Source organism: Thunnus albacares, chromosome 8 (genome assembly GCF_914725855.1).
Source record: "Thunnus albacares chromosome 8, fThuAlb1.1, whole genome shotgun sequence".
NCBI lineage: Eukaryota > Metazoa > Chordata > Actinopteri > Scombriformes > Scombridae > Thunnus > Thunnus albacares.
Genome location: NC_058113.1, coordinates 24,673,835 through 24,691,784, shown reverse-complemented (window position 1 = coordinate 24,691,784; position 17,950 = coordinate 24,673,835). Strand labels below are relative to the sequence as shown.

The 17,950-nt window shown below is 39.1% G+C and overlaps 1 protein-coding gene and 1 long non-coding RNA gene across 10 annotated transcripts in view; one reads left to right on the top strand and one right to left on the bottom strand.

The window, feature by feature from the left end:
• The window catches only part of LOC122986998, a 127,158-nt gene extending 112,532 nt beyond the window's left edge, over positions 1–14,626 (bottom strand). For 4 of the 9 annotated variants that reach the window (XR_006404428.1, XR_006404430.1, XR_006404429.1 and 1 more), the window contains exons 1-2: positions 14,329–14,626; positions 14,059–14,182 (exon numbers count right to left, since the gene is read on the bottom strand). This is a non-coding gene — a long non-coding RNA (uncharacterized LOC122986998). The remainder of the gene's footprint in view (positions 1–14,058; positions 14,183–14,328) is intronic. The other 5 variants (XR_006404431.1, XR_006404424.1, XR_006404423.1 and 2 more) reach the window with 3 other exon arrangements.
• The window catches only part of myom3 (myomesin 3), a 60,893-nt gene that overhangs the window by 4,606 nt on the left and 38,337 nt on the right, over positions 1–17,950 (top strand). The window contains exons 3-8 of the mRNA XM_044358565.1: positions 4,496–4,600; positions 9,274–9,427; positions 10,245–10,402; positions 12,005–12,091; positions 12,595–12,683; positions 15,940–15,984. Of these exons, the coding sequence (XP_044214500.1) occupies positions 4,496–4,600; positions 9,274–9,427; positions 10,245–10,402; positions 12,005–12,091; positions 12,595–12,683; positions 15,940–15,984 (638 nt within the window). The remainder of the gene's footprint in view (positions 1–4,495; positions 4,601–9,273; positions 9,428–10,244; positions 10,403–12,004; positions 12,092–12,594; positions 12,684–15,939; positions 15,985–17,950) is intronic.

Below are 17,950 nucleotides of genomic sequence, written 5' to 3'. Positions count from 1 at the left end.
AAGCTGTGTATATTTAGATATTTAAAGTTACAACAAGTTATACAAGTTATTTTGGGGCTAGTGGTGTTATTGTAGTTTGGATATTAGCTGAAGAGTCAAATCCAGTAAATGGGAAGCGTTCCAGTTGGCCTCTGGCTTGCCAGACAAACACAAACAGCAGCAAATGCAAAAAAAAAAAAATTTAAATCATAAGAGCTCTCAAAATTAACAATTAACTGTCAGATTAAAATGAGCAACAGGCAACCGCATTAGCTTACTTTTAATATCAGCGTGATACGTGAACTGGCTCCAACGTGTCCTAGAATGAGCTATGACTCACTGTGGTTAATTTTTGACCTTGAAACAGCAGTTGATAAAACAATCTCAAGGTCAAAATTGAAATTTGAACCTCAACTTTTAAGCAAACATGGATGAGAAGCCCATTATAATAGTTTTGAAAATATAGAAAATTGAACACCAACAGCTACTAACAGATCTTGGGGTAAGACTGTTACATCAAAAATATATTCAGTTTTGTTTTCATTCTGGCTTAAAATGTTTCAGTATGTTGGTCTCATTTGCTGCTGTTAAAGACACTGACTTTACAAGCTTTAAGATGGGATTCAAGTAAAATATCAGTAATACAACAGTAGTCTACACCTGCACACACTCACTCACATACAGTAGGCCCATCCAGTGGCACTACAGCAAAAGACAAATACAAAAAACAAAAAACAAAAAAAATCAGGCACACCAGTGCTCCCAGATGATTCCGGTAAGATCTAATAGGAATCACTCCCGACCTGCCCCTAGCAGTCTCAAGTCAAATTTGCCTTCATTTTCACAGGCCCCCTGCTGCAGTGAGTTATTAAATTAGGCTAACCTATGGGTCTGCAATCTCCTTTGCAGAATAAAGGGAATTGGGCCCATTTTTCTCCTTCGAGATGATGAAAATAAGCAATTTTTACATTGAGCTTAGTTCAGCTGAACTTAGAGGTCATGTCATTCTTTGTTTAAAAAAAGAAGTGAGTGAGAGAGCAGGTGCATTGTAAAATTTATACTCCAAACATCTTCAGTGGAAGCACGCTCAAGTTCTGGGAAAAAAAAACTAAAGACAAGAACAGTTTTGCCTAAAACACAGTTGTGTTTTATAGGACTACTCTTAGTCCATGTTGTTGACATGCAGCGTCTCTCAGCAGTTTTCCTCTTTTTATTTCCTCCTGCTAGTTACACCATGTTACTATTTTGAGGAAGCCTGTTGTTTATGAACGCATAAATGTATGCCCATCACAAGGGTCCGAAATTAACACCCACCAAATGCCAAATCGGGGTAGATTTTCCGTTTGACAAGTAAATCTCGGAAGGCTATCGGCCACACTGGCGGGTAAACGTTTGTACCATAATAGTCATGTAATTAAATATCGGGCTTGACGGCTCGGAGGAACTTAATCATGTTTGTCCCTATATAGTGTAGACACACATATGCGTTTTTTACGCACATCTAACTCATTTTCACCTCACATTGAACATTCAACAACAATACAAATCTTACCGTTGTTATTCCGTCACGTCTAATTCCGATGTTTGATTTGTCACTCGGAACTATTCGCTAAAGTTGAGCAAAGCTCTATGTTTTGATATTCCGCACTGGTCACGTGCACACATACTGTTTCACACCATTGAAGATAGAGAATGAGTGGTGAGTTACCTCTCGCTCTCTCTCAACCCAAATGACGGAAATCCATCATAGCGATGGAGAACTTTAATCCCTGCAGATGTTTGTTTTTGTTGGCTAACTTCCCAGATTCACCCATAAAATATACTAAAGCGTCTTGCATACAGAGTTGTACATAATGGCAAAATAAACGTCTGGATCAGCAGATGTTGCTCATTTTGGCATTACGAAATCTTTATACCCAAAACAAAATCTCTTCGTACAACCATCTGTATCACATTGATAAATATAAAATATTGGTCAGTACTAACATGCTTTGATAATGCATGTTTATTGGGTTATTTTAAGGACATTTTGCTCTGGCCTATTATCTCAATGAAATGTACTGAAACAAATGTGTGTGTGACACAAAAAGGCAATTTATTATTTTGGCTGGTAAAAAATATGCTTGGCCGGTGGATTTTTTCATCTACCACTCCCCTTGGCAGGTGAGTCAAAAAGTTAAATTTGGACACTGCCCTTCACTCTCCTGCACAGAGTACAAGTATCATCTCTTTTTAAAATGTTTGTTTGCTTGTGTAGGTGCACATGTGTGTGTATGTTCCTGTCCTCTACTTGAGTGATACTACCCTGCCGCAGGCTCTGCACTACATTATTCAATGGCCTGAGCCTCACAGCACACACTCAAAGGGAACCTAAACAAAGCAGAAGAAAAAAAGCATAAGACAGGAAAAGGAGAAGTTGCTCTCTGAGCGCCGTGAAATGGGGAAATTTCCCAGCTTACAAACAAAAGAAAACGAGAAGTCATGTACATTTGCATTGCCATTTGTAAGATGGCTTGTTAAAAGTAATGCCTGAGGCTAGTTGTGAGCAACGGTAATTGGGGGTTGTGCAATACGCACCTGAGTAAATATACAGTTCTGGCACACAAACTTTGGGATTTTTTATTTTGTGTTGTACTGTAATGTACCTCACTTCCAAACCAGACAAAAGCATCCTGTAAATATAGAACTAATAAACACATGAAAAATAAAAAAAGCATCCAATCTTAAAATATCCTGTCACTGTGGTTGTAATTACTCTTGTTAAAAGTACACCAGTCATCTGTGGATAAAAGGAGAGCAAAAATTAATTCTTCTCCAGTTACAAAAATGCCTTTCAACTTCATTGCCTCGAGTGACCTTGTCGCTAAAAACAACAAATGCCCCTCTCCTGTTTATAGGGGTGCACATCAAAAAGGTCAGCTCAGTTTATTGTCGGTGCTTTAAATGGAGAGCTCATGCTTTAGTGTGGGCTTAAATGTGTGTGCCCTTTGTCTGTTGGTGTGTATATGTGTGCGTCTGCTTGGCTATGTGCCCATGATGAAGAGAGAAGTCCCTGTTTTTGATTTGCCGTACGTATCCATGTTTGGCTCATCATGTTCAGTCTGTGTTCCAGCTCATCAACCATTACACAAACAGTTCTACCGTCAGCTGACACAAATACAATGTGGGTTTAAACTGAACGTTGCAGATGATTGCATACTATGATGGCACAACAACTGAAATTGCCATTGTACTATGACCAACCTCTTGGCTCAAACCCAAAACCTTTGGCTCATACACACAACATAGTCACCACTTGCCCGTGCTCACATCGGTGGCCCCTGTTCCTCCTGATTATATAAGCTCCCTATAGACAATAGTATGTGTGTTTGTACACCAGTGGGGAAAGGGGAACAGTGATTGCGGGAAAGCAGCTGATGATGGTCATCGGATTTATCGCACCTGAGAGAAAACAGGTCATCAGCTGCACTGCTTGGATAGCTGGATTAGGCTTTGCACCCCAAACATAGGAGGCAACTAGTAGGTAAATCAGATAAAACACTGGGCTAAAATCCAGAAAAGCGTGTTAAAAACACTGTAGCATGAATTCCTGATAGAAAACAAACTGAAGAAACTGCAGACAGTTTATGCCCAACAGCTGTGTAACACAATAAAGCCCCCGAACTATAGCCAGCATTGACAGCACTGCAATTATAACTGATATCTTCTTCAGGGAAGATGATTGAAATTACAATGTGTTCACAAAAGAATACAGTATTTTGCATATCCTGTTTGAATGAGCTACACTGAATCTGCAAATTACATTGTAATATTTCAGCAAACACTTGTGTGTGTGTGTGTGTGTGTTTATACTGAGCAGTGACAAATCTGCTGTAAGCCACAAAATGAACCATGCTTGGTGGCTTACCCCGGAGCAGTGCAGACTGACAGGAGTGTATTAGTGCGACAAACATTATTGACATCATATTTCACAGAAGGCCTGCCTTTTGTGGATTCAAACTTGCAGTTTATGTTGTTTTCTTTGATTATGGCTTGTCATTGTTTACCTTGCTCGTTCTTCACAATAAGAAAAGGAGACAAAAAAAATATCCATTTAAGCTGTTTTCTGTCTGGAGCAAGTTTTAAACTGAATCCCTGGAGTGCTTGAATAAATGAAACCTCATGCATTTTGTGTTTGCCTACATTACTGAAGCCCCCTCTGATGTATGGCCTCCTCTGCTGTTCACACAGAGAATAAGAGAGCCACTGCTGCTTTCTAGTGGCAGAGGGGGAAAATGGTCTGATTAACTTGAGATTGGATAATGTGCCATAAAACCATGACAGAATGAATAAGCATGCTAATATGAACACTAAATCCCTCCATCAATAGAATAAATAACTGTGAAGGATGACAAGGGAAAATATCCATTTTTTAATCTTTCACCTGTGTCATTTGATGATATGCAAGATATCTTGTGCTAATCAGGCACAATTTTGCTTGTTTTCTTTCTCCCCCGACGTTCTTTCGATGCAACAGTGATGAGGAAGCCTCGTACTCTGATTTCTATCCCATCATCCCCGCTGACCTGATGTCCGTCAAGGAGATACTGAACATGGACAGCATCCCCCGTCACAGGACATGGTGAGATACAAGATACAGCAAAGTAAATTACATATGTGTTTTTGTTGATAATCAGCAAGACTCACTCAGCAGTGGGTAATATGGATAAAATTATGATATTGATATATATTTTAACAACTTTTTGTTGTTGGATAAAATAACCAGACAGTCCTGCCCAGTGACTTGTAACATCAGCAATGGCCTCATACACACAGAGATACTAAAGAAATACCTTTAAAAAAAAAAAGCATGACAAAATATGGAAAAATCTCTTTGCAGTTGACAAATGTATATTGACTCACAGTATATATCATCATATATTGCCCAACCTTGGCCAGTTACCCTTGGTAACTCCCAAAAATGTGGCTCATACTCTTGTCCATAATAGGCAACACATTTGCATTCTTCAGAGCCACTTTAAATCATAATAGAAAACTGGTGCAATCAAATAAATACAGCACATGTGCTGTATCTCCAAGCTGGCAACTTAACTAATGCAACAGCACTAATTTAGATTATTAAAGACATTTTTCAAAACTTTTAATAGCTGAGATTCAACAACAACAAATCAATGACAGTGTGGGGCAAATTTAAATCTCCATCTGCAGCTCTCAGCTAAGGCACATTATTTTTATTCCTCATTTTGAGTCTTTTGTGGATACAAAAGGGCAACAACTGTGGCTAAGCCTCTTCTTCTCATGCTATTAGCTAGCCTTCACTTCTCTCTCGAGGACTTCCTTCCTGGATGATCTGTGCTTGTCATAAAATTCTGCCTCTCCATCAGTAGTCACCACATCCTCTCTCTCTCTCTACATTTTATTGAGAAAGAGGAGTGGGTCAAGTTTCACTGTAGCTTTGCCCTGCATGATACTACAGCACAAGAGCTGTATTTTTTCAGCTTTTCTTTTATGCCAACAGAGAGTCTCAATAAACAACAGAAATCAGGGTTCTTTCTTAACTCTCATCTGTCTGTAAAAGGCCAGCTGGGGACTTGTCCCATCATCTGCCATCTCACTGATGTCACGAAGCCAATAAGCCTTAACCATTCGACTGAGTCATACAGCAGAACCTTGTTCATTTGTACTGATGGAGAGGAGGAAGGATCCTCTCATTCTATCAGAAGACAACTGTAAAGACAATCAGTCCTACATAAAACAGGACTCTAAAAGCTATTGACAAACTATTATTCAAATGGAAAAGAACATAACTTATACAGTATGTTATTACCCACAATTCTAACAAGTCAACCAAAAAATTCACTGGATAATAGAAAAAAATCACCATGTGGCTGGTGACTGGACTTAATTACTCACTAGCACAGAAAGTCTTTAACTTATTAGTGAATCAGAGTCTGAGATTATTTTTGTTAATGACATGTGTGAGTCACTTTTTACTTTTTAAGTGTCTTATGATCATGTAGCAAAGACAGGATTACTGCTCAGCTGTCATGGAGAGGACGTCATATATCTAAAAATAATTCCCAGAATAAAGAGGTTTAGGTCACCAAGAACAGGAAGCCAGTGGATTGTTGCTTCACCAAAATCCCTCTTCTACTGTAGGGACACCATGTCCTGTCTGTGTCTAGGATACAATAGCACTTGTCTTTCACATTTGGGAGCTTAGCGTAAACTCTTTCCTGTTTTCCAACCCATCCATAACCTAATTAGACTTTTTGTGTCAAAAACACAAAAATTTGATATCTCTAGTGACTTCTCCATCAACGCCAAAAATAACACTGATAGCCTATATTTTCTTCTTTAAGCCATGAAAGGTTTGCTGGAAAGTGGCTGACAACAGTAAACAGACGGAAGGACAAAGGTCACACAATGAGTATCGAAGGAGAAGATGAGTAATACTAGAAGATAGAGTTGCCAAGGGAAAGTGAAGAGGGAGTGTGTGTGTGTGTGTGTGTGTGTGTGTGTGGTGGTGGTGGGGGGGGGGGGGGGGGTCATTGAGGGTGAAATCACACCCTCTCGAAAGACAAAACACATCTGACAGTAATGAGCCTCAGCTGCAGCACTGTGCCCCTGCCAACTTGGCATCTAATTAGTTGCCCTCTCCCATGCCACCACCAAAACCCTCCATCTCATCAACGAGTGTCTATCCTATTTGCTAACGTGCTTAACTCTAATTCATCGGACTTGTATCACCATCAGATTTTTTGCACCTGTTAAATCCTTCTACCTCTTGAATTAGCAAGGTCGACTCCTTCTGAAGCGCAGTTTCTCCACCGAAACTCAGTTCTTCATAAGTCTTATCCCCCTCAGAAGTACCTAGACGAATATGGTGTGGACAGATATTTTAGGACGGAGGCTGGAAACCTAGTAATGAAGAAGATGAAGATGACTGACTCATCACAGGATAAGAGAGGAAGGAAGCAAGGATATAGATGAAGGCTCTTGAGGATTGGCGCATTATTTCTGGAAGGCCTTGAGTGTGGCACGATGGGAGAGCATGACATTTGTTTTGATTTGTGTGAAAATGAATGCATTTTGTGTGGTGGCAAGTGTGGCTGCAATTGCACATTACTATATGATTCACATAATGGTTTCTCTACCATCTTTTCCCTGTGGTTAGGTGTCACTTGTAAATTATGCCGCTGACTCATGCATGCCTGGTTTGTCTTGGCAGGAGGGGTTTGCTGTTCCTCGCACCACTAAGCAAAATTAAATTTTCCATTTGGAGCGATAATTAAGCCATAAACCCTCTGATTCCTACTGACTTGATGTTTTCCAGTGATTCATTCCCTAAAGGCTTAAAATCTCGGCGCACACAGAGATAAAAACACTGACAGGCACACACTTTACTAAACAGGCAGAAAAAGTCAAAACTGTGTTTCTGGGCATCTGTATGTGTGAGGAGTGTGAGTGTGTGCATGGGTACGCACATGTCTGCATAGGCATCTATGCATACCCATATTTATTTGCATGTTTATTCATGCTGTTTGTGCATTTCACGAATTATTGCAAGTATTTGCAAGGCCATTCATGCTCTAGTGGCCATCAAAGCTTGGGGAAGTCTTTGTGAATATTTAAGATTCTGTCTCTCTGTTTGTTGTGGCAATGTGTGTGTGAATTATATGTTCAATTAATTAAGCCCTGGGGACTGCCAATCAAAAGATGGTTCAGGGTACACACCCCTCTGGTGATGAGAGAGAGGAGTATTAAAACGCTGCATTTAAAAGAGTGGCAAAATTCATGCTTACGCATGTTGGCAGTGTGAATGCTTCCTTGCATATGGATGAACTATATGTACACAAGAGAATGTGCAATGCCACGCGCATATGGATATATTCATAGCTATAATTCATTGTACTCGTGTATTTATCATAGACAACCAGAGGTCTTCATGGACATGTGTAAGGGATGTCTTGTCAAGAGGCTGCGATATGTAGCACAAAAAGCTAGCGAAGCACTGTAAATGGAACCGCATTCCCTCGTATGACTGGCGTCTGCCAAATTACTCTCCGAAGACTGAAAACGTGATCACTGTTATTAATTTTTGGAGCCGTTTCTAAACAAAATAATGTGCTCACACTCTTCGTGGTGAAGGAACGTGTCACCCAGTGCAACAGTGAGGCTCGCTCATGTGTTTTAAATAGTTTTTGGACAACAACGGAGGTCTATGGCACAGAGGAATAAAATATATCAGGCTTTGGATACACACACAATGCTTGTAAGTAGGATAAATTCATTGTTCTGTTGGTTTTACACATGAGATTCATTAACAATACAAAAAATATGGACAATTGTGAGCCATATCCTTTACAAACCACTATACAGTGAGGGCACCAATCAACAACCCTCAAGTCCCCAACTATGACAGCCGCCCTACTTACTATCCCCGTTCTCTGCCCAAACAAACAGAGATAAAATTTGTGTCTTCTGAGTGAATAGAATATCACAACTGCCAGCCTTCTCCATGACAACCAACTTGATCAAAAGGAAAGATAAGGATGTCACACAGTCGGCAACACAGCAACGCTTTGAACTGTCCACACCTGAATAGGCACACACCATCATGTGAGAGATTTTAGAGTACCAGCACCGCAGAGTGATGTGAATCATCTGTGGCAGTGAGGCTTGATATTCCACTCAAAAAAGACCAACTTTTCAAAACCTTTGAAACGCGTGTGAGAATGGTGCTCATGTGAAATGACACATAGGTATAAATGGAGCAGCGAACCACAGACGTCATCACTGAGTATTTTAAACGACAAACTGTCAAAATATCATGTCTGTAAATGGACTGGGACAGTTAAATGCTGTCTTTTTATTTCTCTCAGAGGTCTCGAGTCATACCATGTTCAAAACATTCTCTGAATTGCTGTCTCTACTTTTGTCTCAGATGGAGGTCTGGGTTGTTTTAAGAGCCTAATTACACATTTCAATAGAGACAAATTACTTGCTGTCTGATTCTGATTGAAAATATTTTGTGCAGCTGAAAATAAACACTTCAAATGTGCAAATTAACATACTTACAATTTTAAGTATGTAAATATTGTATATGAATTGGTAATTTGAATGTTGCTGCTTTGCTGTCAAGTTATGTCTTCACTAATCTTTGTGTTCTGTATCCATCACCCTTACTGGTGAAAACAAATAAATAATTACATGAATAAAATAAAAAACAGCAGTCCTTAATTACTAATTATTATCATAATATTGATTAATACTTGTGCTGTGCTCCTCCAGGGAAATCCTGAAGGAAACTATGGATGCTGATGAAGAGTATTACAGAGACAAGTGGACCATGTTTGGGAACGAGGTTGAGACGGTGGAGATAGACGTGATCAGGAACCAGCACGAGTTACGAACTCGCGTTGATAAAATGGCCCTTCGCAGACAGGTAGAAGTCAAGTTTTGGTCTCATGTGACCTATGATACTGCCTCATATTCAGCTTTATGCATACAACAGTACTTATATTCTCAATCACATTCATAAATCTTCTCAACCATGCACCATTAAGGTCCAAGAGCTGTCAGGTTTCAGTACATATTCAGCCAAAGGGAAGAGGGGGCTCATGGTTTGCTTTTGTTATCGAGGTTGGTTTATCATATGTGAGCTGGCTTAATTCCACCCTGTTTGGTAAATTGAATTATTTAAACTACCAAGTAGAGCTGTAACAATTAGTCGATTAATCAATAAGTGGATCAACAGAAAATTAATCAATAACCATTTTGATATTTGATTCATCAATTCCATTATTTAGCAAGTTTCATTTTCAAACTAGAATCTGCCAGGTTTGTTATTTTATCTCACATTTGCCTTCTTTACTCATGTGTATTGAATCCATTTCTTGGAGATTGGCTTCAGAGTGTAAAAACCACTGTGAAGAAAAGGTCAAATTAGTTACCTTTTACAAATCAGAGATATAAATTTCAATTACTGTGTTATGTGGTTGGTAATTAACTGTATCTCAAGTTTGATTTTCATTCTTGTGTGTCCTTAATTTATTTGTTTCTCATATTCTATTGGAAAGTACTAAGATAGTGTAAGAATTTTAGTTTAATTTGAGAAGGAATTTCTGATTCTTACATATTGAACCTTTAATAGATGTATTGCATATATTTGTCAGCACATTGCTTTTCATCTCATCTGCACTATTCATTTATTCAGTTTTGTTTTTTTTAATATGCTTTGTTTTGATCAATCTTTGCTTCAGGCAGAAAAGAAGGCATCTGTGTACATGAATTACCTGGAGCGTCTGAGTCAGAAGGCCCCAGACTTTCCAATCCCTCTAAGGGCTCACACTGTCTGGGAGGGCATGACAGTGAAACTCTCCTGCACCGTCCAGGGCTGCCCACCTCCAAAGGTCACATGGTAAGAACTTCTGTCTCAGCAGCACTCCGTTCATTTGGCCTCCATTGGCCTACTGGGATTAATTTTCTGGCCGTTCCTATTAAGTCTATTGCTCAGGTCATACAGCAGACTGGTGTCACTTTAATTTGGTCTCTCACTTGGTTGGATTGGTTTAGAGCTGAAAAAATCTGAAAGAAGTCTGATGGCCTAAAGTTAATACTTTCAGGGAACAACTACACAAGTTGTATAATGATGTGTACTCCTGATACAATTGTAACATTGTATTCGAGCTGAAATTGAATGGAGGGATGCATGGATGGATAATCATTTGTCATTTACTAAGCCAAAATAGCAAATGCTCTCTTGTTCCAGCTTCTTGATTGCGATGATTTGCAGCTTTTCTCTGACAACAAACTGAATTATCTTTGGGTTTTGGACTGTTAGACAAAACAAACTATTAGAGGACGTCACCTTGGGCTATGGGAAATTGTGATGGACATCATTTCGCTATTTTATATGTAGACAAAAAAAGATGAACAATTTTATAGATAATGAAAATACTCCTTAGTTGCAGCCTTATATTGCATCATTAATTAATCTCCATCATTCATACTCATTCATTACACCGGGAAATACTGCTGAATTTGTCATGCAATCAGTAAAAGTATAGAAGTGTGAGTGGTTAGGAGGTGGGTTAGGTTATACGATTGTACATGAATATAAAGACAGACTTCAAGGACCAGTGTAAGATTTAGTGGCATCTAGCGGAACAGACTTGGCAGAAATGGAATATAATATGCATAAGTATGTTTCACTTATGCTATAATCCCATGAAAATAAGAATAGTTGTGTTTTCATTAGTTTAGAATGAGCCCTTTATATCTACATAGGGAGCAGGGCCCCTTTGACGGAGGCCACCATGTTTCACCGCCATGTTTCTACAGTAGCCCAGAACAGACAAATCAAACACTGACTCTAGAGAGGGCCTTTTGCGTTTTTTGCGCGTTTCGCAGCCACTGTGGGTTCTCCTACACACTTGGAAGGGGAGGGTGAGGGGAGGTGTATTAATTTGATTGCAGTCTGCAACCTCACTGCTAGATGCCACTAAATCTTACACACTGCTCCTTTAAAGTTGAGTTGCTTGCATAAAAACAAGAGTCATGACACTACAGTTCTGAACCCTCAGTTGAATATTGCCCTCTGCATCAATATGAAATCACCTGTGCTAATTCAGGCAACGTGCCAAACTGTCGTCCTTGATTCTTTCGCTCCCGAGAGAGTAGCTGATGAAAAGACATTGTGTGTTCAGTATTCATGAACCTAAGCTGAGATCCAGATCCACCTGCGGCTTGTGGGTTTCTCCATCCCATATGGTAGCCATCAAGCCCAATGAACTGCAAAAGTCTGCCCTCAACAATGCCCAGCACAAGACAGAATGAGAGATCAAAGGCCTCCTCTTGCATTCATGTATTCAGCCAAACTAACATTTGATTAGTGAAAGATGTGCATAGGTAATCCGTGGGCAGGAGCATCGAACAGCGCAGCCTGATGTTCACTTCTGCTTTGATATTAAAAAACAAAACTCTGAACACACTCAGATCTATTCTTAACTTTTTACATCAGGTATAAAGACGGTGCGCCACTGAGAACGTCCAACTGGAATTACAGTCTTCAACAAAGATTTGGTCTTAACTCACTGGAGATCAGAAGGTGGGTCACTAGCTCAAATCCCTAATTAAGGCTGAAAATCTTTGTGCAAAAATCATATGAATATGACACAGGTATGTGTAAGATAATGCATGTGTGGGTAGCACAACTTTGTCATTGATAAATTGAGAGTTAGATTAGAAATTTAAGAAACTTGTGGGACAGGTTAGGAAACTGTAGTGTTACGTAATGAAATGTGGCTGTCAAACAGGGAGAGACAAATGTTGGTGCTGTTCTTTAATTCTGTGCCATTAGCGAAATTCAAAGAAAAGATTGAGAGTCAATTAATTTGAGTGGCCTGATAGTAAGGCATTACATCTCTTTCTTTCTTTATGCTGCATTTTGGGGATAATTTAAAAGCCAAAACAACATAGTCAAGCATACCATTGCTAGAAAAATATGCAGTGAAGAGAACTGCTTTGTAACACTAGACACCGTTTTATTTGAGCTCCATCTTTAACAGCTTACAACCTTTGCAGCTAAATAACATCCTGATTCCTGCCTAGGTGCTCTCCTGAAGATGCTGGCGAGTATAAAGTGATAGCCAAGAGTCCTCTGGGTGAAGCTATAACATTTGGAACGCTAGTGGTGAACTGTGAGTAGTTTCCTGTTTTATATCAGCTACAACTTGCTGGAAAAAAACACTATGGATACTACCAGGACTGAAATGCTCAAGTTCAGTTTAAGGTTTTAGACTGGTAATGGTACACTGAGACACTACAGTAGGGTGAAGTATGAGACATCTCCTGAGCAGCTGTAAGAATAAAAACCATTGAACTAGTCCACACAACGTTTAAAATCACAGGATTTCCACTATACTATATGTAGGCTATTCAAACCTTGTCCACATGCTTTTGCCGTCCTCAAACACAATCACTGATCAGCAGAGCCATATTTGTCACAGCTGGTACATTGAAACTTCACACACACTCCTGAAAGGTTTATACATTGATGACACCAGCCCTTGTGGCTTTGTTGTATAAACATGAAAAATGCTCAAGACAGTAGTGTATATTAGTGTTATTGTAAACAGTTCTTATTCATATGATGAATTGAAATCTACAGAACGGCAAATGATGCAAAATCACATTGAAAAGCAATTATTAGGAATGAACTGTAAAAAGAAACTCGGTGTTCCTGTTAACAGTGTAGCTTTTAAAATAGGTATCAGTCATATGATAAAAAGCCTTCAGCAGCCTCAATAAGTTGTGATGGTGCACTTAGGATTTTATAGTCAAAAGGGACTGAATCATATAGAACAATAATATCTAATTCTAATATCTAGAAATATCAGTTGAATAACAAATCTGTTTTCTTAGTTTGTATACAAACATTTCTGAGAAATAAAGACTGTCTTGAAACTATCAAAACAATATTATGGTAAGGTCCTGTTTGATATTTCACTTAGTTAATTCCATGTTAAATGTCACTTTGTCACTTGTGTAATGTTAAAATAACATTAAACATAAAAATTACTTGGTGAAAGGATAAAACACACGTAAAAGAACTACTGAACAACCAACTAGGTTTACATACAGGTTTCAAGTCTATTGAGCATTTATTAATTACCCAGACAGCTTCACAATCAAAAGCGCTGTACCAATACCTAATACCAAACCAGAAAGTAAACACCACTGACAGCAGCGATGTTATATTATCATTATTATCTGATGTTTTTTATGATTGTAGCTGTTAATATGAATTCCTTGTTTATGAAGTAATTGTGTTGTTTCTTGTCTGTTGATTGTGTTCTTGTGTTATGAATGTTTCTTGTTCTCAGGTCTCTCTTGGAAATCTTAATCTCAGTGAGCCTGATTGATTAAATTAAGATTAGGCCTAAATCAAATAAAAATTAAAAGAAAAATGTTCACAAAACACACAAAAGCAAACAGATGCAGAAGGGCGCAATGCAGAGATACAGCAACAGCAGCAAAGTGGTAGAGAATTAAAACAAGAAAAGCCTTACTCACCATTAGCTGAAGGCGACCGGTGTTAGTATTAAACCGCCTCAGGATAATATCCTTCAGTCCCTCTTGAAGACCAGCAACAAACGTTAGACCATCTGTGGTGAAACATGGTTCCTGGATGTTTTATCTGTGATAAAAGGCAACGTTTTATTCCAGTCAGTCTGTCCTTTATACCATAACAAGTGAGCACTTTAAACTTTTGTATATTGTGACACTATACATCAAAGCAGAAGTAACATGTGGGTGTGGAAGACGGAGGTCGACGGGCTATACCTGTCCAATATTAGCTAGTTAACGTTAGCCGCTGAAGTGTTAGCTTTTGTGGGCATCAGCTCGGTTGATTTTCCTCACTTCTTGTACTCGCCTTGACCCAAATACTGTAGTTTCCTCGGGTGCTTCAACGCCTAACCTCCCTACTGCTAGTCTCGAGAAGAAGTTAAGCTAAAACAATTGACAAAACTAACTTAACTTGAATTAAACTAACTACGTGTTTAGCAATTGAAGTAGCGTTAGTAGTATCCAGATGACCAAATAGTCCCGCCCCCTACATCGGCAGTTGGTTTCGCTGTTGCTAGGCAACTGACAGTTTAACGGACTTGCTCCCGCTTGCTCCCTTCTCAAGAGTGGCTAACGATTTTGTGTTTTTGGAAAAAATTGAAATAAAATAATAAAGAAGCGCAATGACAAAAATAGAAGTGCAAAAAGTTAATTCATTTTCTAATAACTACAATGACCCTCATGTATTTAGCTTCTCAAACCTGAAATATTGGTCTTAAAATTGGATTTTGATGGAGAAAATAAAGCCTGGCTACACAGATAGGATTGTCCTCTGTACGTGACCCACATGTACATGGCACAGACAAAAGTGATCTTTCTGACATAAGTATTTGATCTTATTATTAATTACAATAAATTTCACACGCATGGGAAGAATTAAATAAAATGTAAAATTTATAAAGAGAAAAGGGTAAAATCCCCTGCTCTACCAAAAAAGTCACACTATCAGGAATAAGGCAAAATAGTACATAACCCTCACCCTGAACCAATTCTTAATAATTCTCAATAAACAATTTGGTTAGGATCCTTTAGATTTGATTGTGGGTTTTTTTTTTTTTAAGCGAATGTATCTTAATCAGATTTTCACATTCTCACATAATAAAATCAGCATTGGCTTCAAAAATCCAGTATCAGTCAGACTCTAAAATGAACATTTCCATTTTTCACTTTATTGTGCTGACACTGCCTTGGCCACATACATATCTATCCATCTTAATGCCCCCCGATCTTGTCAATGCTCAAGTCAAATTTATTTTCTTTTCATAAGAAAGCCCAGAGGGAATGACTTCTAGTTTGGATGCTATTTCCTCTCTTTCACCCATCAGACTAAAACGATCAGAAAAACAGATCTCATTGCAGCACTCATGCATAATGAATTAAAATGAGACAGTGGGTGTGGTGGTGACTAATAGTCAAACATCTGCAGCGAGCATCATGACCTTACAGACTTCTTTTCTCTTTCGCACCTTTAAATGACACATCCTTTGTTGAAATGGCTTGGTGCCTGTCAGTAAGGTTCCTTAACTTTTTATATCAATTAATGGTCAGGGCCTTAATGAGACACTTCAAGGCTTCTCTCCTTGTCATCTATATTTCACAGGCTTTCTTCTGTAGTTAAAATTGGCTAAAGGGAATATTAGATGTGACTTGCATAAATGTGGTATTGCCAGGTTTGATTTGTCTGCTGTTTCTCTCTATCTCTTTCTCTTTCAGTTTCACAATATCATGCTTTGTTTCTGTCTCCATCACCAATCTGACCCTCCCTCCCTTCTTTTATCCAATCGGTCCTGCTCTGCTGCTCTGTTGCACTGCCGCCCTGCGATTCAGCATATCAAGGAGCCGTGGCTGGTTCAGAGCATTCACAGACCCCCGGTAAGTTTCACACCAGGGCCTAATGAAAAGTGTCCCCTTTCATTTTCTCTGCCACCCTTTGAAGTTCCTCTCTCCACCAGTAAACGAGGGAGGGCTTGATGGCTTTGAAGACGGTGACACAACACTCTGTGCTGCTGTGGATGCTGCACCTCATAAAGAAAGATATGGACGGATGGCTTGAAAGCGAACAGTGTGTCTACGTTTGTTTGTTTGTTATGGTAGTTTGTGTTTCTGTGTGGGTGTCCGTGTCCATTGATGTACGGGTGTAAGTAAGACTATTTGTGGGGTAGTTGCTGCAGGGACAGAGGGACTTGCTTCCAATTGAGCAGCAACCGACCGTCATGTATATTTCATTCCAGGGACAGCAGGGAATTTATGCAGTTTTGCTTCAAGCTGTGGAGCGTCACATATTGGCTGTGGAACTCTTTGGCCTAGATTAGCCTCCACCATGTGTGGGGATCAGGACATGTTCAGCTTACACTTGCCTAAAACAACCAATGTTTACATTTACCGCTTACGAATTATATACTGTTGTCTCTCAGATGGAGGTTGGGTGGATGTATGGTTTAGATATAAGCTATCTAAACATGACCCAGGTTGTAAAAAAATAAATGTTCCTTTTAAAAAAACAGTATCTGTATTGCTCTTAGATTTGTCAGTAAGCCGTGTATAGATTTTAAATTAGGTTTTAAACTGAAAACGTAACTTCTTGCAGGCTAGCTAAAGACTTCTCTGTACCAATTTAGATTTTACATCAATCTGAAGAGGAGGCAAAATGGCACAACACATCTGATTAGGACAAATCGATATTGTAATAATAATAATAATAATAATAATAATAATAATAATACATTTAATTTCAAGCACCTTTGACTTCTTCTACTGTTTACTTTGGTGGTTTAACCTTTGGGTCACCACTGAGTGGAAACCCACACTTTCACAACTACCCCATCACTGCAACTACTATGTGGTTGCTAGCTAATACGTTCCCCTCACACTCAGACGTTAAGGGGCAATCATTTTGAATGAGACTTTATCAGCATGTACTGTAATGTTGTCAGGCTTGTCAGGCTGCCATTTTAATGTAACTGATACTTGATCATCTTATATGGAGCAGATCATATTTTCCCAACACAAATTGCTCAATAAACAAAAGCACGACTTTGGTGAATTTATCATGATCATCATTGTGCTGAGGGAAGCAGGCGTTAAGCGTTTGAATGGTGGGAAACAAAGATCTGAGCAGCGTGTTTTCATAAAGCTATGCACATTCCTGTGATAGCCTGGACTACTAAGCAGAGCAAGATCATTATAAGAAACATGTCACAGTCTCTCAGATTCATCCCTGAGAATGAGATTTGACAAGGCCTCGTAGCGCACACATATCTCTCACTTTCAGATTGTATTGCTTCAGTGCTTTGACAAGTGAGAGAATGGTAGGTGAAGGAATAACTTGTCATAAATTGTTCACTTTCAAAAAAACATTGTCACATCTTCGGCTTTTCCTGTTGCCTCCAGGAAATGCCTCTCTGGGCTGTCCTTTTTCTCTGTGCTTCCTTGAATGGAGCAAGAGGACTTTGTCTATCATGGCTTTTCCAGTCTGCATAAGATGGTCGTTTTACTTAATTAAGACTCCCTGGTTTTCTTTGTTCACTTTCACCCTCTTCCACTAGTGAGAGAAACTGAGTAAAGGCGAGCTTGTTACTTCTAGGTTGCAGAGAATAATGAGAAACTGATGTCATAGCACAAATGTTCTCAATGGTATAAAGACATTGGAGTCTTTCTGTTTTAAACCACATTTAACGTGATGACAGAGCAGGGGAGAATGAATCAGCATACTTTTTCCTGCTGCCACTTACCTTCTGCTATTACTCTGCCTTCTGATTCCTCTCTTCTTCACCTGTCATGCTTCTTCCCTTTGTCGTGGTCCAAAGGAGGTCTGCACAAAATCCACTCAAAATTATAA